General features: G+C 60.0%; 1 protein-coding gene across 1 annotated transcript in view; it reads right to left on the bottom strand.

Moving 5' to 3' along the window:
- Positions 1 to 809: 809 nt before the first annotated feature.
- The window catches only part of ARHGEF10L (Rho guanine nucleotide exchange factor 10 like), a 48,190-nt gene continuing 24,714 nt past the window's right edge, over positions 810 to 24,285 (bottom strand). Inside the window, 12 exon segments of the mRNA XM_068162720.1 lie at positions 810 to 1,173; positions 1,175 to 1,299; positions 1,301 to 1,329; positions 2,881 to 2,911; positions 2,913 to 3,004; positions 6,991 to 7,165; positions 12,318 to 12,463; positions 18,956 to 19,110; positions 19,209 to 19,438; positions 19,566 to 19,652; positions 20,616 to 20,734; positions 22,914 to 23,014. Coding sequence (XP_068018821.1) covers positions 843 to 1,173; positions 1,175 to 1,299; positions 1,301 to 1,329; positions 2,881 to 2,911; positions 2,913 to 3,004; positions 6,991 to 7,165; positions 12,318 to 12,463; positions 18,956 to 19,110; positions 19,209 to 19,438; positions 19,566 to 19,652; positions 20,616 to 20,734; positions 22,914 to 23,014 — 1,621 coding nt within the window. The 3' untranslated portion in view covers positions 810 to 842.

Consider the following 24,285-nt stretch of genomic DNA (forward strand, 5'->3'; position numbering starts at 1 on the left):
TGGGTAGGCAGGTGCCCAGCTGGGGAGGGGGGTAGGAAGGTATCAAATGGGTAGGTAGGTACCAAGAGGGTAGGTAAGGTGCCAACTGGGGATGAGGGTAGGAAAAGTACCAAATGGGTAGGTAGGTACCAAGTGAGTAGGTAGGTGCCAGCTGGGGATGGGGATAGGAAGGCATCAAGGTGGGCAGGAAGGTACCAAGAGGGTAGGTAGGTGCCAGGTGGGGATGGGGGTAGGAAGGTACCAAGTGGGTAGGTAGGTACCAAATGGGGATGGAGGTAGGAAGGCACCAAGTGGGTAGGCAGGTGGCCAGGTGAGTGGCACTTAGGTGGGCAGGTAGATGCCAAGGGGAGGCAGGTAGGTGCCAAGGGGAGGGGTGGGTAGGTAGGTGTCAGGAGAGTAGGAAGGTGCCAGGTATGTGAGTGACTTACCCACTCACATAGCTGGTAAGTGGGGGGACAAGGGGGTGGGTAGGCGCCAGGTGAGTGGCACTTGGGTGGGTAGGACGGTGCCAAGAGTGGCAGGGAGGTGCCAGGTGTGTGGGTGCCAGGTGGGCATTCAGGGGGTAGGTAGGTGGGGTACCAAGTCAGTAGGTAGGTGAGATGCCAGGAGAGGGGGAAGGTAGGTACCAGGTGGGGAGGAAGGGGTGTGGGTGCCAGGTGGGTGTTAAGTGGGTAGGGAGGTGGGTACCAGGAGGGTGGGAAGGGAGGTAGTGGGGGGTGGATAGGTGGGTGCCAGGCAGCTGGGTGGGCACCAGACACACGGGTGGGTGGGTGAGTGGGTACCAGATCGGTAGGTGGGGGGGGTGCCAGGCAGAGGGGCGGCAGGGGGTGCCCCCGGGGCCGCTATAGCGTGAGTGGCACCTGCCAGATGAGCAGGGTGCTGTCGGCAGCGCCCCCCCGTGGCGGCGCCTCGGCACTGAAGCTGCGGTAGCCGCGGCCCCCGGAGACGATGGCCACCGAGGAGATCTCCTTGCGGGGGGCGTCGCGGGCGCAGGGCCGGCTGCGGACCCACACCTGGGGGTCGTCGGCCAGCTCGTAGATGCTGCCATCCTCCTCCGTGTGCTCCGCGGCGCCCCCCGCCGGCGCCTCCCGCACCGACAGCAGCTGCCCGGGCAGGTGGGAGGTGGAGCGCAGTCGGTACTGCAACAGAATCCCTTTCTTCCTCAGCTCACCGCGGCTGGGGGCCGTCCAGATCCGGGGGTTTCTCTTCCTCGCCTTCCTCTTCCTCCTCCTGGTCGCCCTTCAGCACGTCAGGTGCCAGGGTGCTCAAGGCCACTGCCAGGAACTCCACGGGGCCGCCCGTGCCCGTTGAGGGACACCATGCCCTTGCCTGCCGAAGCAGAGAGGAGAGGCACTGAGAACAGGCTCAAAACAAAGGCTGTGCCCACAGCAGGCAAGGGAAGGCTCCTGCCCCTGGGGAGGAACAAGCCCCCTGCTCCAGGACAGGGGAGGGGACACCCTGCTGGGAACCAGCTCCAAAGAGAAGGACTTGAGAGGGCTGGGGGACAAGAAGCTGCCCAGGAGCCAGCAAGGTGCCCTCGTGGCCAAGAAGGTCAATGGTGTCCTGGGGTGCATGGAGAAGAGAGTGGCCAGCAGGGCAAGGGAGGTTCTCCTGCCCCCTCTGCCCTCTGGTCAGACCACATCTGCAGGACTGGATCCAGGTCTGGGCTGCCCAGTCCCAAATAGTCTGGAGAGAGTCCAGGGGGAGGCTCTGAAGCTGCTGAGGGGCCTGGGGCAGCTCTGTGAGGAGCAAAGGATGAGAGCCCTGGGGCTGAGAGCCCTGCAGAAGAGCAGCCCCAGAGGGGAGCTGAGCAATGCTCAGCAAGAGCTAAAGGAGCTGTGGGGGGCAAGAGGCTGGGGGCAGACTCTGCTCAGCGGTGCCCAGAGGCCAGGCCCAGGGGCAGAGGGCACAAACTGGCACCCAGGAGGAGGAAATTTGTTTGGTGTGAGGGTGCTGAGCCCTGGAGCAGGCTGCCCAGAGAGGTTGTGGAGTCTCTTGGTGTGGAGAGCTTCCAAACCCCTTAAGGCCCTTGTGCTCCCGGGCAAGCTGCCCTGCTGGAGCAGGGGGCTTGGACTGGATGAGGTCTCTTCCAACCCCCAGCACACCAGGAGTCTGTGGTGCTGGGATGTGCTTCTCCACTTGCAGTGAGTGGTTTGGGCTGGAGGAGCTGAGGGCAGCCTCCTGCACCCAACCACAATGGCAGGAGGAGAAGGAAGCAAGAGGATAGGAGAGGCTGTGCTGCAAGCATGCAAGGCAGGAACCTGGCTTGCACTGGAAAACCATCAAGTCCTGTGTCCAGTTCTGGGCTCCTCAGTTTAAGAAGGACATTTGAGAGACTTGAAGGTGTCCAGAGAAGGGCAAGAAAGCTGGGGAGGGGTCTGGAGCACAGCCCTGGGAGGAGAGGCTGAGGGAGCTGGGGTTGCTTAGCCTGGAGAAGAGGAGGCTCAGGGGAGACCTTCTTGTGCTCTCCAACTCCCTGAAGGGAGGTTGGAGCCAGCTGGGGGTCGGTCTCTTGTCCCAGGCACCCAGCCCCAGAACAAGAGGACACAGTCCTCAAGCTGTGGCAGGGGAGGTTTAGGCTGGAGGTGAGGAGAAAGTTCTTCCCAGAGAGAATCATTGGGATGTGCTGCCCAGGGAGGTGGTGGAGTCCCCATCCCTGGAGGTGTCCCAGAGGGGCTTGGCTGTGGCACTTGCAGCCATGGTTGGTTGTCAGGAGGAGCTGCCTTGGGCTTGCTGAGCTCTGAGCTCTTTTCCAGCCTGGCTGATTTTGATTCTAAGCTCCAGCACACGCTGGGGAGGGTTGGACTGGATGGTCTGCAGAGGTCCTTTGCCACCCCCACCAGGCTGGGGGGCTGTGGCAGGAAGGGGTTTGGTGCTCACCAGTGATTTTGGGGATCCCCTCCAAGCGGGGGCACAGGCAGCAGCACAATGATGCCCTGGTCAGTGCCCACCCAGAGCGAGCCCTGGCAGATGAGGAGGCTGCTGACACGGACCTGCTTCTGGCCTGGAAGAGAAGAGAGGGAAAGAGAGTGGTGAGGGCTGGGCTGCTGAGACACCACCTGCAATGCTGCAGCCAGCTCTGGGCTCCCCAGCTCAGGAGGGACAGGGAGCTGCTGGAGAGAGGCCAAGTGAGGCTCCAAGGATGCTGAAGGGACTGCAGCACTGCCTGGGGAGGAGAGGCTGAGAGCCCTGGGGGTGCTTAGTCTGGAGAGAGAAGGCTGAGAGGGATCTGATCAGTGTCTATCAGTAGCTGAGGGCTGGGGGTCAGGAGGGAGGGCACAGGGACAGGCTCTGCTCACTGGCTCCCTGTAATAGGACAAGGAGCAATGGATATAAACTCCAGCACAGGAGGTTCCACCCCAACATGTGCAGGAATTTCTTCCCTGTGAGGGTCCCAGAGCCCTGGAGCAGGCTGCCCAGAGAGGTTGTGGAGTCTCCTTCTCTGGAGCCTTCCCAGCCCCATCTGGATGTGTTCCTGTGTGACTTGTGCTGGGTTCTGTGCTCCTGCTCTGGCAGGGGGCTGGACTGGATGATCTCTTTGGGTCCCTTCCAGCCCCTAACATCCTGTGCATCCACAGTGTGGGCAGCAGAGCCAGGGAGGTTCTCCTCCCCCTCTGCTCTGCCCTGCTGAGGCCCACAGCTGGAATGCTGCAGTCAGCTCTGGGCTCCCCAGGTCAGGAGGGACAGGGAGCTGCTGGAGAGAGTCCAAGGGAGGCTCCAAGGATGCTGAAGGGACTGCAGCACTGCCTGGGGAGGAGAGGTTCAGAGAGGAGAGAAGAGGTTGGGAGGGGAGAGGTTGGGAGGGGAGAGGAGAGGAAGAGGTTGGGAGAGGTTCAGAGAGGAGAGGTTGGGAGAGGAGAGGAGAGGTTGGGAGAGGAGAGGAGAGGTTGGGAGAGGAGAGGAGAGGTTGGGAGAGGAGAGGAGAGGTTGGGAGAGGAGAGGAGAGGTTGGGAGAGGAGAGGAGAGGTTCAGAGAGGAGAGGTTCAGAGAGGAGAGGTTCAGAGAGGGCACTGCCTGGTGAGGAGAGGGACAGGGATCTACAGGAGAGGTCCAAGGGAGGGCTGCAGGGCTGCTGAAGGGACTGCAGCACTGCCTGGTGAGGAGAGGGACAGGGATCTCCTAGAGAGGTCCAAGGGAGGGCTGCAGGGCTGCTGAAGGGACTGCAGCACTGCCTGGGGAGGAGAGGGACAGGGATCTCCTAGAGAGGTCCAAGGGAGGCTGCAGGGCTGCTGAAGGGACTGCAGCACTGCCTGGGGAGGAGAGGGACAGGGATCTACAGGAGAGGTCCAAGGGAGGGCTGCAGGGCTGCTGAAGGGACTGCAGCACTGCCTGGGGAGGAGAGGCCGGAGAGGCTCTCCCAGGCCACGCAGCATCTCCACACAAAGATCTCTTCTGCCAGGGGAGAAGGCTCCAAATATAAATAAATAAGAAGAGGAGGTAAAAAGGGAAGTGGGGGAGGGGGGGAAAGCAAAAAAGCTGAAGGCAGGGAGGAGTGAAGGCTCCTAATGGCAGATGAATATTTCATCCTCGGGAGCGAGCCCTGCACGGCAGCGGCGGAGAGCTCTGAGCTCTGTCTGAGGAGATGCAAGTTGGGTTTCTCTCCAGGAGGACTTTATTAATGACCTGTCAAGTTAAAAAGGATGAAGGAGCAGGAGTTCAAAAATGCATTAAATACCCAGCCAGGGAAGGAAGTGATAAATAATTGAGCATGCCCTGAAAAAAAAAGGGTAAGGGGAGGGTGGGAAAAAAGAGAGAGAGAGGGAGAGAGAAGGCACTAAGTGACTTACACAAGGAGTGTGGCTGGGACTAATTACACAATCATGTCACTTGGAAGTGCAACAAGGTGGGAGCCAACCCAGCAGGCCCCAGAGGGAGGGAAGCAGAGGAGCAGCTTGGGAGGCAGCTGAAGGATCAGCTGGTTCAACCTTGCCAGGCCGATGGAATCCCTGCTCCCAGCACAGGTTGGGTGGAGCTGGAGCTGCTCAGCTTGGGGAAGAGGCCAAGGGGACCTCAGAGCTGCCCTGCCCCAACCACCTCCCTGGGCAACCTCTTCCAGTGCTCCACAGGGATCCTGCAGGAAGGCTGCAGAGGGAATTGTCATCAGGGTGTCTGAGACAGGCCAAGGGGCAATGGTTTGAAGCTGAGGGAGAGCAGGGTTAGAGTGGAGCTGAGGAAGAGCAGGGTTAGAGTGGAGCTGAGGAAGAGCAGGGTTAGAGTGGAGCTGAGGAAGAGCAGGGTTAGAGTGGAGCTGAGGAAGAGCAGGGTTAGAGTGGAGCTGAGGAAGAGCAGGGTTAGAGTGGAGCTGAGGGAGAGCAGGGTTAGAGTGGAGCTGAGGGAGAGCAGGGTTAGAGTGGAGCTGAGGAAGAGCAGGGTTAGAGTGGAGCTGAGGGAGAAGTTCTTCAGTGTGAGGCTGCTGAGCCTCTGGCACAGGCTGCCCAGGGAGGCTGTGGCTGCCTCCTGCCTGCACATGTTCAAGGCCAGGTTGGATGAGGGCTTGAGGACCCAAGTTGAGAGCTGTCCCTGCCCATGGCAGGGGAGCTAGAACTGGATGATCTCTGAGGTCCCTTCCAAGCTGAGCCATTCCAGGATTCTGGAGTCATGGAGTCAGTAAGAGAGTCACAGAATGGTTCAGGTGAGAGGGACCTCAAGGCTCAGCCAGCTCCAACCCCCCTGCCATGGGCAGGGACACCTCACACCACAGCAGGTTGCTCACAGCCACTTCCAGCCTGGCTGCAAACACCTCCAGGCAGGAGGCTTCCACGACCTCCCTGGGCAGCCTGTGCCAGGCTCTCACCACCCTCATGGGCAACAACTTCTTCCTCACAGCCAATCTCAATCTCCCCACTTCTAGTTCTGCTCCATCCCCCCCACTCCTATCCCTCCCTGACACCCTCAGAAGTCCCTCCCCAGCTTTCTTGCAGCCCCCTGCAGATCCTGGAAGGCCACAATGAGGTCTCCTTGGAGCCTTCTCCTCTCCAGCCTGAACAACCCCAACTCTCTCAGTCTGTGCTCACAGCAGAGCAGCTCCAGCCCTCTGCTCCTCCTCCTGGCCCTTCTCTGGACACCTTCCAGCACCTCCAGATCCTTCCTGGCACAGAGGCTCCAGACCTGGCCCCAGAGCTCCAGCTGTGGTCTCAGCAGAGTGGAGTAGAGGGGCAGAATCCCCTCCCTGGCCCTGCTGGCCACACTTCTCTTGCTGCAGCCCAGGCTCTGCTTGGCTCTCTGGGCTGCAAGTGCTCCCTGCTGGCTCCTGCTGAGCTTCTCCTCCCCCAGCACCCCCAAGGCCTTTTCTTCAGGGCTGCTCTCCAGCCAGTCCCTGCCCAGCCTCTAGCAGTGCCTGGGATTGCCCTGCCCCAGCTGCAGGACCTTGTTGAACCTCCTGAGCATGTCCTGAGCTCTGCTCTGCAGCCTGCCAAGGTCCAAGCTGAAAGCTTTCCACAGCACTAAGCAGGTCAGCTCCTCACACAGCTCCTCTGCAAATCACGAAGGCCACAAAGCAACCCAATACACAGGATCATAGAATCAGTCAGGGTTGGAAGGGACCACAAGGCTCAGCCAGTTCCAACCCCCCCTGCCATGGGCAGGGACACCCCACACTAGATCAGCCTGGCCACAGCCTCATCCAGCCTGGCCTTAAACACCCCCAGGGCTGGGGCCTCAACCACCTCCCTGCACAACCCAGTCCAGGGCTTCACCACTCTCATGGGGAAGAACTTCCTCCTCCCCTCCAGCCTCAATCTCCCCACCTCCAGCTTCATTCCATTCCCCCTAGTCCTAGCACTGCCTGAGATCCTGAGCAGTCCCCTCCCCAGCTTTCTTGCAGCCCCCTTCAGATCCTGGAAGGCCACAATGAGGTCACCTCAGAGCCTTCTCCTCTCCAGCCTGCACAGCCCCAACTCCATCTATGGGAGGTGTTTGGGGGGGGTGTGTGTGACCCCCACCCAACCTTTGTATCCCAAGTAAGAGGCAGGGGAAGGGGGGGGAGCTCACCTGGGAGGACAAAGGTGGTCCTGGTGGCGATGTTGATCTCCTGCAGGTGCTCCAGGGTCTCGGTGTGGAAGAGGCGGATGGAGGAGCCCGAGGAGAAGGCCATCCAGACCCCACTGCCCGCCTTGATCATGTGAGTGACGCTGGCCTCGGGGTCAGGGTGGGCCTCGAAGGTTTGCTGCCAAGAGGGGAGCCCCCAGAAGTCAGTCAAAGGGTTGGCTGCTCCCCCCCCCAAAAGTGCTGCCAGCTTGGTCTCTCTCATGGCAGGGAGCCAGGGAGCAGAGCCTGGCCCTGTGCCCTCCCCCCTGACCCCCAGCCCTCAGACTCCACAACCTCTCTGGGCAGCCTGCTCCAGGCCTCTGGGACCCTCACAGTCAAGAAGTTCCTCCTCATGCTGAGGTGGAACCTCCTGTGCTGGAGTTTATATCCATTGCCCCTTGTCCTATCCCAGGGCACAGTGAGCAGAGCCTGTCCCTGTGCCCTCCCTCCTGACCCAGAGCTCTCAGCTATTGATAGACCTTGATCAGATCCCCTCTCAGCCTTCTCCTCTCCAGACTGAACACCCCCAGGGCTCTCAGCCTCTCCTCCCCAGGCAGTGCTGCAGTCCCTTCAGCATCCTTGCAGCCTCCCTTGGACTCTCTCCAGCAGCTCCCTGTCCCTCCTGAACTGGGGAGCCCAGAGCTGGCTGCAACATTCCAGCTGTGGCCTCAGCAGGGCAGAGCAGAGGGAGAGGAGAACCTCCCTGGCTCTGCTGGCCACACTCTGGATGCACAGGATGTTAGGGGCTGGAAGGGACCCAAAGAGATCACCCAGTCCAGCCCCCTGCCAGAGCAGGAGCAGAGAATCCAGCACAGGACACACAGAACACATCCAGGTGGGGCTGGGAAGGCTCCAGAGGAGACTCCACAACCTCTCTGGGCAGCCTGCTCCAGGCCTCTGGGAGCCTCACAGGGAAGAAGTTCCTGCACATGTTGGGGTGGAACCTCCTGTGCTGGAGTTTATATCCATTGCTCCTTGTCCTATTACAGGGAACCAGTGAGCAGAGCCTGTCCCTGCACAGCCTCCCTGGGCAGCCTGTGCCAGAGTCTCCCCAGCCTCACTGGAAAGAGTTTCCTCCTCATCTCCAGGCTCAGTCTGCCCTCTCCCAGCTCTAAGCCATTGCTCCTCATCCTGGCACTGATTTCCAGTCTAAATCTGCCTCCTTAAGGCTCATCTCCCAGGCTGGATTCATCTGCAAAACCCATCCCAAGCCCCCCTCCATCCACCCAGCCCCCCTGCATCCCACCCTCCATCCACCCAGCCCCCCCTGCATCCCACCCTCCATCCACCCAGCCCCCCCTGCATCCCATCCAGCCCCCCTGCATCCCACCCAGCCCCCCTGCATCCCACCCTCCATCCACCCAGCTCCCCTGCATCCCACCCAGCCCCTCCTGCATCCCACCCTCCATCCACCCAGCCCCCCTGCATCCCACCCAGCCCCCCCTGCATCCCACCCTCCATCCACCCAGCCCCCCTGCATCCCACCCTCCATCCACCCAGCCCCCCTGCATCCCACCCTCCATCCACCCAGCCTCTCCTGCATCCCACCCTCCATCCACCCAGCCCCCCTGCATCCCACCCTCCATCCCACCCAGCCCCTCCTGCATCCCACCCTCCATCCATCCAGCCCCCCCTGCATCCCATCCAGCCCCCCTGCATCCCACCCTCCATCCACCCAGCCCCCCTGCATCCCACCCTCCATCCACCCAGCCCCCCTGCATCCCACCCTCCATCCACCCAGCCCCCCTGCATCCCACCCAGCCCCTCCTGCATCCCACCCTCCATCCACCCAGCCCCCCTGCATCCCACCCAGCCCCCCTGCATCCCACCCAGCCCCTCCTGCATCCCACCCTCCATCCACCCAGCCCCCCTGCATCCCATCCAGCCACCCTGCATCCCACCCAGCCCACCCTGCATCCCACCCAGCCCCTCCTGCATCCCACCCTCCATCCCACCCAGCCCCTCCTGCATCCCACCCTCCATCCCACCCAGCCCCTCCTGCATCCCACCCTCCATCCCACCCAGCCCCTCCTGCATCCCACCCTCCATCCCACCCAGCCCCCCTGCATCCCACCCTCCATCCCACCCAGCCCCTCCTGCATCCCACCCAGCCCCCCTGCATCCCACCCTCCATCCACCCAGCCCCCCTGCATCCCATCCTCCATCCACCCAGCCCCCCCTGCATCCCCCCCTGCATCCCACCCAGCCCCCTCCTGCACCCCACCAACCCCCTCTTTGCATCCCACCCTCTATCCAGCCCCTCCTGCCTCCCTCTAGGTGGTTTGGCTTCTTTTGGTAGGGTTTCTTTTGCTTCCCCCTTTTTCCCCTGCCAGAATTCCCCCCTGGCTCCTGCCATGAGCAAAAGTGGAGCTGGAGAGGGAACCCCAGTGCCCTGCTGCATTATTCATGGGCAGCACATGGCTTTCACCACAGCTAATCCATGCCAACTCAGTCTGAGCACTGCATGTGGGAATTGCAGAGGTGGGAGGAAAGAAGAGGAGGCTTAGCCTATTTTAAAAGCAAGCAAAAAGAAACCCCTAACCCCTCCCCCCCAAAAACAACCCCCAGCTGTTCAGCAGTCTGTGGTTAGGCAGCTGCAGGAGACAGCTCAGGCTCAGCAGTGTCCTCCTGCAGCTCAGGATCAGAGGCAAAGGAGCCCAAAGCAAAGAGAAGCAGCAGGGGGGAAAAAGGTTGGGATGTTGAACCAGGGAATTATTTGGCTTGGAAAAGATGCTCCTAAGATCACCCAGCTCAAGCATTCCCTGCCCCTGCCCTGCCCCTGTGCTCAGCACTGGTCTCAGAGTTTCACAGAATCACCAAGGTTGGAAGAGACCTCAAAGATCACCAAGTCCAAGCTGGCAGCACAGACCTCGTGGCTAATCCATGGCTCCAAGTGCCACATCCAAGCCCCTCTGGAACACCTCCAGGGATGGGGACTCCAACACCTCCCTGGGCAGCACATCCCAATGGCTAACAAAGTTAGGCCACACCTGGAGTCCTGTGTCCAGTTCTGGGCTCCTCAATTTAGGAAAGAGGTTGAGCTGCTGGAAGGTGTCCAGAGAAGGGCAAGAAAGCTGGGGAGGGGTCTGGGGCACAGCCCTGTGAGGAGAGGCTGAGGGAGCTGGGGTTGCTTAGCCTGGAGAAGAGGAGGCTCAGGGGAGACCTTCTTGCTCTCTCCAACTCCTTGAAGGGAGGTTGGAGCCAGGTGGGGGTTGGGCTCTTCTCCCAGGCAGGCACCCAGCACCAGAACAAGAGGACACAGTCTCAAGCTGTGGCAGGGGAGGTTTAGGCTGGAGGTGAGGAGAAAGTTCTTCCCAGAGAGAGTTGTTAGCCATTGGGATGTGCTGCCCAGGGAGGTGGTGGAGTCCCCATCCCTGGAGGTGTTCAAGAGGGGATTGGATGTGGCACTTGGTGCCATGGTTTAGTAGTCATGAGGTCTGTGCTGACAGGTTGGACTTGATGATCCTTGAGGTCTCTTCCAACCTTAGTGATACTGTGAGACTGTGAGACCAAGCCTGGGGCTAAACCATGCTCCCCACCCAGAACCACATCTGCAAGGCTTCTGAACACCTCCAGGGATGGGGCTTCAACCCCACAGAATCAACAAGGTTGGAAGAGACCTCAGAGATTGAGCCCAAGCTGTCACCACAGCCCTCATGACTAAACCATGGCTCCAAGTGCCACATCCAATCCCCTCTTGAACACCTCCAGGGGTGGGGACTCCACCACCTCCCTGGGCAGCACATCCCAATGGCTAACAACTCTCTCTGGGAAGAACTTTCTCCTCACTTCCAGCCTAAACCTCCCCTGGTGCAGCTTGAGACTGTGTCCAGCTCCCTGGGCAGCCTGGGCCAGCCTCTGAGAGCCCTTTCAGGGAAGTTTCTTCTGATGCCCAACCTAAACCTCCCCTGGGACAACCTGAGGCCATTTCCTCTCATCCTATCCTCTGATGCAAAGGAGAAGAGACCAAGCCCCATCTGACTCCAGCCTCCTGTCAGGAAGCTGTAGAGAGCCAGAAGCTCTGCCCTCAGCCTCCTCTTCTCCAGCCTCTACACCCCCAGCTCCCTCAGCTGCTCCTCCCCAGCCCTCTTCTCCAGACCCTTCCCCAGCTTCCCTGCCCTTCTCTGGACCTGCTCCAGCCCTCAATGTCCTTCTGGGAGTGAGGAGCCCAAACTGAACCCAGCACTCAAGGTGTGGCCTCACCACCGCCCACTCCAGGGGGACAATCCCTGCCTTGCTCCTGCTGCCACACACCACTTCTGCTCCAGGCCAGGCTGTTGGTGACCTTCTTGTCCACCTGGGCATCCCCTGGACTCATCTTCAGCTCAACCCCCTCCTAACCACACCTCAACACCCTTAAGGCCCAAATGTGAATGAACTGGGCAGGGACTGGCTGGAAAGCAGCCCTGAGGAGAGAGCCTTGGGGGTGCTGGGGGAGGAGAAGCTCCCCAGGAGCTCTCAGTGTGCACTTGCAGCCCAGAAAGCCAAGCAGAGCCTGGGCTGCAGCAGGAGAAGTGTGGCCAGCAGGGCAAGGGAGGTGATTCTCCCCCTCTGCTCAGCTCTGGGGAGACCCCACCTGGAGTCCTGCCTCCAGTTCTGGAGCCCCTATGGCAAGAGGGATCTGGAGGTGCTGGAAGGTGTCCAGAGCAGGGCCAGGAGGAGGAGCAGAGGGCTGGAGCTGCTCTGCTGTGAGGACAGACTGAAGGAGTTGGGGCTGTTCAGTCTGGAGAAGAGAAGGCTCTGAGGTGACCTCATTGTGGCCTTCCAGGATCTGCAGGGGGCTACAGGAAGGCTGGGGAGGGACTGCTCAGGATCTCAGGCAGTGATAGGACTAGGGGGAATGGAATGAAGCTGGAGGTGGGGAGATTCAGGCTGGATGTGAGGAGGAGGTTCTACTCCATGAGAGTGGTGAAGCCCTGGACTGGGTTGTGCAGGGAGGTGGTTGAGGTCCCAGCCCTGGAGGTGTTTGCAGCCAGGCTGGACGAGGCTGTGGCCAGGCTGATCTAGTGTGGGGTGTCCCTGCCCATGGCAGGGGGGTTGGAACTGGCTGAGCCTTGTGGTCCCTTCCCACCCTGACTGATTCTATCATACTATACTGAGTAACCCTGGGGCAGAGAGGGACAGAAGCTGTCTCCTGTTTCCAGCCTGGCACACCCTGGCTCCCCTTCGGCCATCAGTCGACCAACACCCCCAGGGTCTTTCTCTCCCCCCCCCCCACCACATCCTTTGGGGCTAAAACCAACATCTCCCCCAATCCCAGATGCAGCTGGGCCCCAGGCAGTGCTCCCTACCTGGGTGTGGAGGCTGATGGCATCGAGGACAGTGACCTGGTTGGCACAGCTGGCCCAGAGGGTCTCATCCAGCGTCAGCAGGGCTCGCACCGGGCCGGGCCCCACGCTCAGGCAGGTTGGCTGCTCAGCTGGGTCCCACAGCCCCCCTGCAGCAACAAGGAGAGCAGAGAATCAGAGCACTGGCAGGCTTGGAAGGGACCTCAAGGCTCAGCCAGCTCCAGCCCCCCTGCCATGGGCAGGGACACCTCACACCACAGCAGGTTGCTCACAGCCACATCCAGCCTGGCTGCAAACACCTCCAGGCAGGAGGCTTCCACGACCTCCCTGGGCAGCCTGTGCCAGGCTCTCACCACCCTCATGGGCAACAACTTCTTCCTCACAGCCAATCTCAATCTCCCCACTTCTAGTTCTGCTCCATCCCCCCCAGTCCTATCCCTCCCTGACACCCTCAAAAGTCCCTCCCCAGCTTTCTTGGAGCCCCCTGCAGATCCTGGAAGGCCACAATGAGGTCTCCTTGGAGCCTTCTCTTCTCCAGCCTGCACAACCCCAACTCTCTCAGGCTGTGCTCACAGCAGAGCAGCTCCAGCCCTCTGCTCCTCCTCCTGGCCCTTCTCTGGACACCTTCCAGCACCTCCAGAGCCTTCCTGGCACAGAGGCTCCAGACCTGGCCCCAGAGCTCCAGCTGTGGTCTCAGCAGAGTGGAGCAGAGGGGCAGAATCCCCTCCCTGGCCCTGCTGGCCACACTTCTCTTGCTGCAGCCCAGGCTCTGCTTGGCTCTCTGGGCTGCAAGTGCTCCCTGCTGGCTCCTGCTGAGCTTCTCCTCCCCCAGCACCCCCAAGGCCTTTTCTCCAGGGCTGCTCTCCAGCCAGTCCCTGCCCAGCCTCTAGCAGTGCCTGGGATTGCCCTGCCCCAGCTGCAGGACCTTGCCCTTGGCCTTGTTATACCTCTTGCTTCTCTTGCTGCAGCCCAGGAGGTGACTGGATGCTCAGCAACACCAAAGAGCATCTTCAGATGCAGCTGAAACCCCTTGAACCAGCTGCTGGGGCCTGCTGCAACCCTTTGTGTGTCCCCAGGGTCACCTCCAAGCATCTTAATGCCACAACCAAAAGGATGGAGGGGGGGAGCAGGGAGGGAGGGTAGCTCACACCTCAGTTCCAGCCTTCCCTCAACCTCCTTTTCTCCCTCCCACTGCAAACAGCTTTTTCCCAGCCAACAATTGCCCACCTGGCCCTACCTCCCTCACTGGGCAGGCCCCACCATCCCCTTTCTTTTGCTCAAAGCAAGCATTTCAGTGTCTCTTTCTCACATGCAGCCTTTCCTTTCATGGCCTTTCATTTCCCTTTCCCCATTTCTGTGCTCCCAGGTTGATCTGGAGGAGCTTTGTGTGCTGCATTTGGCTGAATCCCTCACCAGCAGTGGCTGAGCAGCTTCAAGAGTTTAATTTCTCTCTTTTTCTCCCCCCACCCCCCCACCCTCTCCCCCTTATTTCCAGCTCAATTGTATTCAATTTACCCAAACCCCCCCTAAGATCCAAAGGATCAAAAGAGCCCTTGGGGCTCCTCAGACCTCTGCTCCCCTCCTCAGCAGCTTGCAAGCCAGCTGCTTTTCAGCAAACCTTCCCTTTCCTCCTCCATTAATAACAACAGAGGGGGGAAAGAAAGAGAGAAAGCCCCAAAAAGGAACTATTTTAGGACAGGCTTCTTCCTAACCCCCCAATCAAAACCTCCACCCTGCAGCCTGCTGCCTGGGGAAAGTGAGAGAAGGGCCAGGAGGAGGAGCAGAGGGCTGAAGCTGCTCTGCTCTGAGGACAGAGAGTTGGGGTTGTGCAGGATGGAGAGGAGAAGGCTCCAAGGAGACCTCATTGTGGCCTTCCAGGATCTGCAGGGGGCTGCAAGAAAGCTGGGGAGGGACTTTGGAGGTGTCAGGGAGGGATAAGACTGGGAGGGATGGAGCAAAACTAGAAGTGGGGAGATTGAGATTGGCTGTGAGGAAGAAGTTGTTCCCCAGGAGGGTGGTGAGAGCCTGGCACAGGTTGCCCAGGGAGGTGGTGGAAGCCTCCTGCCTGGAGGTGTTTGCAGCCAGGCTGGAAGTGGCTGTGAGCAACCTGCTGTGGTGTGAGGTGTCCCTGCCCATGGCAGGGGGGTTGGAGCTGGCTGATCCCTGAGCTCCCTCTAACCTGATCCATTCTGTGACTCTCTTACTGACTCCATGACTCCAGAATCCTGGAATGGCTCAGCTTGGAAGGGACCTCAGAGATCATCCAGTTCCAGCTCCCCTGCCATGGGCAGGGACAGTTCTCAACTTGGTTGCTCAAGGCCTCATCCAACCTGGCCTTGAACAACCCAGGACAGGCTTACCATAGTATCACTCAGGGTTGGAAGGGACCACAAGGATCATGTAGTTCCAACCCCCTGCCATGGGCAGGGACACCCCACACTAGATCAGCCTGGCCAGAGCCTCAGGCTCCTTCCTAAGCCCCCAATCCAAACCCCCACCCTGCAGCCTGCTGCCTGTGCAGTCAGAGGCTGATGAAAGCTGCTTCCTTCAGCAGCTAGGGCTGGGGGCCCCCCGAGGTGGGGGCAAGGGGCTGTGGAGGACCTCAAAGAGCCACTGAAGAGGCTTCCCTGAGCTGGGTGCTGCTCACTGCAGGGAAGCTCAGGGCAGAGGAAGGGTTGGGTCCCAATCTAGGCCAGCTGCAAGCATTGGTGGAGGCTCTTTCCTACCCTCTAGTGATGAAGCAAAGGTACTTGAGAGGCCAAGGGAGGAGGAAGGCTCTCAAGCCTTGGCCTGAGGTGGAGGCAGGCAAAGCAAACCCAAAAGTCAAGCTAAGAAGCACTGAATCCTTTTGGGAGGAGGAGACCTTGAAGATTGGAGTCCAGCCAGGGTGGTGCTGAACCAACTCCCTCAGCACCACATCTCTGACTCTTTCAGAATGGGTCCCAGGATGAATCCCCAGGTTAGGACTCTCAAAGATCATCTTAGAGGGCTGGAGCTGCTCTGCTGTGAGGACAGACTGAGAGAGTTGGGGTTCAGCCTGGAGAAGGCTCCAAGGAGACCTCATTGTGGCCTTCCAGGATCTGCAGGGGGCTGCAAGAAAGCTGGGGAGGGACTTTTGAGGGTGTCAGGGAGGGATAGGACTGGGGGGGATGGAGCAAAACTAGAAGTGGGGAGATTGAGATTGGCTGTGAGGAAGAAGTTGTTCCCCAGGAGGGTGGTGAGAGCCTGGCACAGGTTGCCCAGGGAGGTGGTGGAAGCCTCCTGCCTGGAGGTGTTTGCAGCCAGGCTGGAGGTGGCTGTGAGCAACCTGCTGTGGTGTGAGGTGTCCCTGCCCATGGCAGGGGGTTGGAGCTGGCTGAGCCTTGAGCTCCCTCTAACCTGAACCATTCTGTGACTCTCTTACTGACTCCATGACTCCAGAATCCTGGAATGGCTCAGCTTGGAAGGGACCTCAGAGATCATCCAGTTCCAGCTCCCCTGCTATGGGCAGGGACAGTTCTCAACTTGGTTGTTCAAGGCCTCATAGTATCATAGGATCATTCAGGGTTGGAAGGGACCACAAGGATCAGCCAGTTCCAACCCCCCTGCCATGGGCAGGGACACCCCACACTAGATCAGCCTGGCCAGAGCCTCATCCAGCCTGGCCTTAAACACCTCCAAGGCTGGGACCTCAACCACCTCCCTGGACAACCCATTCCAGGGCTTCACCACTCTCATGGGGAAGAACTTCCTCCTCACATCCAGCCTCAATCTCCCCACCTCCAGCTTCATTCCATTCCCCCTAGTCCTATCACTGCCTGAGATCCTGAGCAGTCCCTCCCCAGCCTTCTTGGAGCCCCCTTCAGATCCTGGAAGGCCACAATTAGGTCACCTCAGAGCCTTCTCTTCTCCAGACTGCACAGCCCCAGCTCCTTCAGTCTGTCCTCATAGGAGAGGTGCTCCAGCCCTCTGCTCATCCTCCTGGCCCTGCAAAGCAGAAAATCCTCCAGTTCCAGCTCCCCTCCATGGGCAGGGACACCTCTCAACTTGGTTGCTCAAGGCCTCATCCAACCTGGCATTGAACACTCCAAGAGAGGAGGCAGCCACAGCCTCCCTGGGCAGCCTGTGCCAGGGTCTCACCAGCCTCATACTGAAGAACTTCTTCCTCAGCTCCACTCTAACCCTGCTCTGTCTCAGCTTCAAACCATTGCCCCTGGGCCAGCACAGCCCTTGCCCCATGGGTTTTAGGTTCATCACCCCTTTAGCAGCCAGCACAGCTCCTGCCCCATGATTTGTAGGTTCATCACCCCTTTAGCAGCCAGCACAGCTCCTGCCCCATGGTTTGGAGGTTCATCACCCCTTTAGCAGCCAGCACAGCTCCTGCCCCATGATTTGTAGGTTCATCACCCCTTTAGCAGCCAGCACAGCTCCTGCCCCATGGTTTGTAGGTTCATCACTGCTTTAGCAGCCAGCACAGCTCCTGCCCCATGGTTTGGAGGTTCATCACCCCTTTAGCAGCCAGCACAGCCCCTGCCCCATGGTTTGTAGGAGGTTCATCACCACTTTAGCAGCCAGCACAGCCCCTGCCCCATGGGTTTTAGGTTCATCACCCCTATAGCAGCCAGCACAGCTCCTGCCCCATGGTTTGTAGGTTCATCACCCCTTTAGCAGCCAGCACAGCTCCTGCCCCATGGTTTGGAGGTTCATCACCCCTTTAGCAGCCAGCACAGCCCCTGCCCCATGGTTTGGAGGTTCATCACCACTTTAGCAGCCAGCACAGCCCCTGCCCCATGGTTTGGAGGTTCATCACCCCTTCAGCAGCCAGCACAGCCCCTGCCCCATGGTTTGGAGGTTCATCACCACTTTAGCAGCCAGCACAGCCCCTGCCCCATGGGTTTTAGGTTCATCACCCCTTTAGCAGCCAGCACAGCTCCTGCCCCATGGTTTGTAGGAGGTTCATCACTGCTTTAGCAGCCAGCACAGCCTCTGCCCCATGGTTTGGAGGTTCATCACCCCTTCAGCAGCCAGCACAGCCCCTGCCCCATGGTTTGGAGGTTCATCACCCCTTTAGCAGCCAGCACAGCCCCTGCCCCATGGTTTGTAGGAGGTTCATCACCCCTTTAGCAGCCAGCACAACTCCTGCCCCATGGTTTGTAGGAGGTTCATCACCCCTTTAGCAGCCAGCACAGCCCCTGCCCCATGGTTTGTAGGTTCATCACCAGTTTAGCAGCCAGCACAACTCCTGCCCCATGGTTTGGAGGTTCATCACCCCTTTAGCAGCCAGCACAGCCCCTGCCCCATGGTTTGTAGGTTCATCACCCCTTTAGCAGCCAGCACAGCTCCTGCCCCATGGGTTTTAGGTTCATCACCCCTTTAGCAGCCAGCACAGCTCCTGCCCCATGGTTTTAGGTTCATCACCCCTTTAGCAGCCAGCACAGCCCCTGCCCCATGGGTTTTAGGTTCATCACCACTTTAGCAGCCAGCACAGCCCCTGCCCCATGGTTTGGAGGTTCATCACCCCTTTAGCAGCCAGCACAACTCCTGCCCCATGGTTTGTAGGAGGTTCATCACCACTTTAGCAGCCAGCACAGCCCCTGCCCCATGGTTTGTAGGAGGTTCATCACCCCTTTAGCAGCCAGCACAGCCCCTGCCCCATGGTTTGGAGGTTCATCACCCCTATAGCAGCCAGCACAGCTCCTGCCCCATGGTTTGTAGGTTCATCACCCCTTTAGCAGCCAGCACAGCTCCTGCCCCATGGTTTGGAGGAGGTTCATCACCCCTTTAGCAGCCAGCACTGCCCTTGCCCCATGGTTTGTAGGAGGTTCATCACCACTTTAGCAGCCAGCACAGCTCCTGCCCCATGGGTTTTAGGTTCATCACCACTTCAGCAGCCAGCACATCCCCTGCCCCATGGTTTGGAGGTTCATCACCACTTCAGCAGCCAGCACATCCCCTGCCCCATGGGTTTTAGGTTCATCACCACTTTAGCAGCCAGCACAGCTCCTGCCCCATGGTTTGGAGGTTCATCACCCCTTCAGCAGCCAGCACAGCTCCTGCCCCATGGATTGTAGGTTCATCACCCCTTCAGCAGCCAGCACAGCTCCTGCCCCATGGTTTGGAGGTTCATCACTGCTTCAGCAGCCAGCACAGCCCCTGCCCCATGGTTTGGAGGTTCATCACCCCTTTAGCAGCCAGCACAACTCCTGCCCCATGGTTTGTAGGTTCATCACCCCTTCAGCAGCCAGCACAGCTCCTGCCCCATGGTTTGGAGGTTCATCACCACTTTAGCAGCCAGCACAACTCCTGTCCCATGGTTTGGAGGTTCATCACCACTTCAGCAGCCAGCACAGCTCCTGCCCCATGGTTTGTAGGAGGTTCATCACTGCTTTAGCAGCCAGCACAGCTCCTGCCCCATGGTTTTAGGTTCATCACCCCTTTAGCAGCCAGCACATCCCCTGCCCCATGGGTTTTAGGTTCATCACCCCTTTAGCAGCCAGCACAACTCCTGCCCCATGGTTTGGAGGTTCATCACCACTTCAGCAGCCAGCACAGCTCCTGCCCCATGGTTTGTAGGTTCATCACCCCTTCAGCAGCCAGCACATCCCCTGCCCCATGGGTTTTAGGGTGTCCCCCCCAAAAGCTCCCCGGGGGACTGTCCTCACCGTTGCTCCTGGGGTAGGCAGCCACGGTCCCATCCTGCAGCCCGGCAAAGAGGTACTCAGGGCTGTGCCTCAAGCAGAGGACAGGCTGTGTGCCTGGGCTCTTGCAGGTCAGCAAGCACTGGGCCCCCATGTCCACGCTGCCATAGACCATGATGCTGAGGAGAGAACAGGGAGGGGAGAGGCAGGAGGTCAGTGCCGGCCCTCCGGCTTTGGCGCTGGAGCCGGCGGACGGCTGCGGGCGGGGGAGGCTCACCTGCCGTCCCGTAACCCCAGGCAGACCGTGGGATGTGGGGCTGCTGAGGGCTGCTCAGGGGTGGGTCTGGGCTCCTGGGTGCCTGCCAGGTCCTCCTCACCCACCTCAGGGATGTACTCCATGCACAGCACCGGGGAAGCCACCGGGAAGGACTTGACGGTGCGCGGCACGGCGCGGTACAGCGACAGGATCTCCACCAGGCCCCCTGCGCCTGCCTGGCCCCCACCCACCTGCCAGGAGCAGAAGCTGGGGGTTGCCTCCAGCCATGAGCAGCAGGGGGGAGGGGGGAGGGGGTCTGCAGCCAGCAGGACTCAGAGCTGGTGGCTTCTGCCCCCTTTGGGGGGCTGCTTTGCTCACCCAGAGGTAGCCCTGCGGCAGCGAGGTGCTGACGGCGGAGAAGCCCAGCAGGGAGCTCTGCGCAGGGTTGTGCACGGCGGCGCCCAGCTGGGGAGAGAGCAGGCACAGAGGGCTCCAGCTCACCTCCAGCCCAGGCCAGGAGCTGCAGGGCTATCAGCACATGCCCCAAAGCCCCAGATCAAGCCACACCCAGGCCTGGATCCCCACTGTCTGCCGTTGCAACCGGCTTAAGCCTCCTCCTCCTCCAGCCCACCCATCCTGGCAGCAGGATCACTTTGGGGCTGAGAAGACCCTTTAGGATCATCAAGCCATGGCCCTCAGCACCACACCTCCACAGCTCTGAAACCCCTCCAGGGATGGGGACCCCACCACTGCCCTGGACAACCCTCAAGGGGAAGATATTGTTCCTCATGGCCAACCTAAACCTCCCCTGGGGCAACCTGAGGCTGTTTCCTCTCACCCTATCACTTGTTCCTAGGGAGAAGAGGCTGAGCACCACCTGGCTCTAATCATCTCCTTTCAGGGAGCTATAGAGAGCCAGAAGATCTCCCCTCAGCCTCCTTTCCTCCAGGCTAAACACCCCCAGCTCCCTCAGCTGCTCCTCCCCAGCCCTGTTCTCCAGACCCTTCCCCAGCTTCTTTGCCCTTCCCTGGACCTGCTCCAGCCCTCAATGTCCTTCTGGGAGTGAGGAGCCCAAAACTCAACCCAGCACTCAAGGTGTGGCCTCAGCAGTCCCCAGTCCAGGGGGACAATCCCTGCCCTGCTCCTGCTGCCCACACCATTGCTGCTCCAGGCCAGGCTGCTGCTGACCTTCTTGGCCTCCTGGGCACCCCCTGGGCTCATCTTCAGCTGCTGTCACCCAGCACCCCCAAGGTCTTTTCCCACTGGGCAGCTGCCAGCCACTCTGCCCCCCAGCCTGGAGCACTCCTGGGGTGGTTGTGACCCAAGGGCAGGACCAAAGGAATTGTGCTTTTCTCCCCCCAGATGATGGCTGGAGGTGGGAAGGAGCTCTTGGGGTGGGCTGGAGGTGATGCTGGCCATCACTTTTACCTGAAGATCAAGGGCCTTGGAGAAGGCAGGCATGTGGCAGGAGAGGATGGGGCACCAGAAAGGAGCTTTGCTCTTCTTGTCTTCGTCAGGACAGAGCCAGCCTGGCTGGTTCTCCTCCCCTGCAGACAGCAGAGAAGATTGAGGGTGAGCAAGGTAACCCCCAGCACCCCTGCCCTCACCAAAGGCACCCCAGCATTAGCAATTTGAGCTACACAGCTCTCCTTTCCACCCCTGAACAACCCCCACCTGCAGCCCAAGAGGCCAAAGCTTACAGGCACTGGAACAGGCTGCCCAGGGAGGTGCTGGAGTCCCCATCCCTGGGTGCTGGTCAGCAGCTGCCTGAAGGTCAGCCTGCAGTGCCCAGGTGGCCAAGAAGGGCAGCAGCAGCCCGGCCTGGAGCAGCAAGGTGTGGGCAGCAGGAGCAGGGCAGGGATTGTCCTCCTGCATTCAGCACTGCTGAGGCCACAGCTTGAGTCCTGGGCTCAGTTTTGGGCTCCTCACTCCAAGAAGGACATTGAGGGCTGGAGCAGGGCCAGGGAAGGGCAGGGAAGCTGGGGAAGGGTCTGAAGAACAGGGCTGGGGAGGAGCAGCTGAGGGAGCTGGGGGTGTTGAGCCTGGAGGAAAGGAGGCTGAGGGGAGAGCTGCTGGCTCTCTACAGCTCCCTGAAAGGAGGCTGGAGGCAGGCAGGGCTTGGTCTCTTCTCCCAGGGAACAGAGATAGGATGAGAGGAAATGCTCTGAAGTTGCCCCAGGGGAGGCTTAGCCTGGACATGAGACATTTTCCCTCAGGTCCAATCTGAACCTCCCCTGGGGCAACTTGAGGCTGTTTCCTCTCACCCTATCACTTGTTCCTTGGAAGAGCCCAACCCCCACCTGCCTCCAACCTCCTTTCAAAGAGTTGCAGAGAGCCAGAAGGTCTCCCCTCAGCTTGCTCTCCACCACCTCCCTGGGCAGCCTGTTCCACTCCCTGACCACTCTTGCAGGACAGAAATTGTTCCTCATGTCCAGGGAGAAGAGACCAAGCCCTGCCTGCCTCCAGCCTCCTTTCAGGGAGCTGTAGAGAGCCAGAAGCTCTGCCCTCAGCCTCCCCTTCTCCAGGCTCAACACCCCCAGCTCCCTCAGCTGCTCCTCCCCAGCCCTGTTCTCCAGACCCTTCACTTTGCCCTGCTCTGGCCCTGCTCCAGCCCTCAATGTCCTTCTTGGAGTGAGGAGCCCAAAACTGAGCCCAGGACTCAAGCTGGGGCCTCAGCAGTACTGAGCAGAGAGGGAGAATCAATTCCCTGCTGGCTCCTGCTGGCCACACTGCTGCTGCTCCAGGCCAGGCTGCTGGTGACCTTCTCAGCCACCTGGGCACAGCCTGGGCTCCTCTTCAGCTGCTGCCACCCAGCACCCCCAGATCCCTCTCTGCCAAGCAACTTTCCAGCCACCCTGCCCCAAGCCTGGAGCACTGCATGGGGTTGCTGTGTGTGGCAGTTCAGGCTGGGTGCCTCCTGTTCCTGCCACAGGACTTACACCTCCTGTGCCCAGAATGTCCAACCCAGCAGGTGGAGAGAAGAAGCTGAGTGTTTCATACCCATAACATCCTGTGCCCTACAAATCCACCTGCAAAGTCCTTCTCTGCCTCTTTCTTCCCTCTCTGCTCTTGTGGGAGATGCTCTCCCTCAGGTGATGGTGGGGGAGGATCTCAAGGCCTCTTAGGTCTCTCCAGGCCTAATGCCAGGAGGGGAAGGGGGGAAGGGAAGTCTCAGAGCTGGCCAGCCTGAGCCCAGCCTAGCAGTGGGGGGGGAAGAAAGAGCCCTGGGGGGTTTTGGGTGTACCCTCAGGTGGGGAGATGAGAACTGCTGGGGACCTTTGGGTGTGCTGGAAGGGACTCTGTAGGCTTTGGGCTCCCTTTGTCACTGTGCTCTGTACTTTCTGCACACCACCAACTGCTTTCCCATTCAAACTTTCCATCACTTCTGCACTCCATTTGTGTGGTGAATGGATTCTGCCCCTCTCAGGGCCTAGAGAGGAGTCTGCCTGGCCTCAGTGTGACTGAAGGGCAGGACCTGGCCCCTTGGCCTGGCTGACCACCCTGCAGCTGGCCCCACAGCCCACGGATGCAGAGGGACTCCCACCACCCCCAGCAGCACAACACCCCGAAGTGCTCTCCAGCACCTTGCTCCCCAAGCTTTTCCACTGTCCCATTTCACAGCAGGACAAGCCCAAAGGACACAACCCCCTCCCCTCCTTGTGCTCCCCAGCTGGGCTCTGCCAAGCAGGGCTGAGGGCAGGCAAGGTGCCAGGGGGCTACACTCACGCAGTCCGATCTTGGCCAGGTGCAGGCGGTTCACCCAGGAGATCTTGCTCAGGGGGTTTGGGGTGATGAAGACCACCATGACGCTGATGGGGCGCCCAGACCTGCACAGGGAGAGCAGCACCACCTGCATCATGCAGTCATGGGGTGGTCCAGGCCAGAAGGGACCTCCAAAGCTCAGCCAAGGCTGAGTTCCCCGCAGCCGGCAGCAGGCCGAGGGAGGTTAACCTCTGCGCTGCCCTGCTGAGACCTCAGCTCCAGCCCTGTGTCCAGCTCTGGGCTCCCCAGCTCCAGAGGGACAGGGACCTGCTGGAGAGGGTCCAGCAGAGGGCTGCAAGGGTGATCAGGGACTGGAGCACCCCCTGGGGAGGAGAGGCTGAGGGACCTGGGGCTTTTTAGTCTGGAGAGGAGAAGGCTGAGAGAGGATTTGATCAGTGTCTATCAATAGCTGAGGGCTGGGGGTCAGGAGGGAGGGGACAGGGACAGGCTCTGCTCAGCTGCACCCTGGGATAGGACAGGAGGCAGTGGATGGAAGATGCAGCACAGGAGGTTCCACCTCAGCACAAGGAGGAACTTCTTCCCTGTGAGGGTCACAGCACTGGAACAGGCTGCCAGTGGGATCCTGAGCTGCACCTAGAGGAGTGTGGGCAGCAGAGCCAGGGAGGTTCTCCTCTCCCTCTGCTCTGCCCTGCTGAGGCCACAGCTGGAATGCTGCAGCCAGCTCTGGGCTCCCCAGTTCAGGAGGGACAGGGAGCTGCTGGAGAGAGTCCAAGGGAGGCTCCAAGGATGCTGAAGGGACTGCAGCACTGCCTGGGGAGGAGAGGCTGAGAGCCCTGGGGGTGGTTAGTGTGGAGAGGAGAAGGCTGAGAGGGGATTTGATCAGTGTCTATCAATAGCTGAGGGCTGGGGGTCAGGAGGGAGGGCACAGGGACAGGCTCTGCTCAGCTGCACCCTGGGATAGGACAAGGGGCAGTGGATATAAACTCCAGCACAGGAGGTTCCACCTCAGCTTGAGGAGGAACTTCTTGACTGTGAGGCTCCCAGAGCCCTGGAGCAGGCTGCCCAGAGAGGTTGTGGAGTCTCCTTCCCTGGAGCCTTCCCAGCCCCATCTGGATGTGTTCCTGTGTGCCCTGTGCTGGGTTCTCTGCTCCTGCTCTGGCAGGGGGTTGGACTGGATGATCTCTTTGGGTCCCTTCCACCCCCTGACATCCTCTGGTCCTGTGATCCCCAACTAGATCAGGTTGCCCAGGGCCCTGGAGAGCCTCACTAGGTGCTGTTGACCTTCCAGCCATTTTGGACTGGATGTTAGGAAGAATTCCTTCCTCATCTCCAGTCTCAATCTCTTCTCCTCCAGCTCAAAGCCACTGTCCCTCAT

This window comes from Melanerpes formicivorus, unplaced genomic scaffold (genome assembly GCF_026170545.1).
Source record: "Melanerpes formicivorus ecotype bairdi unplaced genomic scaffold, bMelFor1.0.p_v2 SCAF_67, whole genome shotgun sequence".
Lineage (NCBI taxonomy): Eukaryota > Metazoa > Chordata > Aves > Piciformes > Picidae > Melanerpes > Melanerpes formicivorus.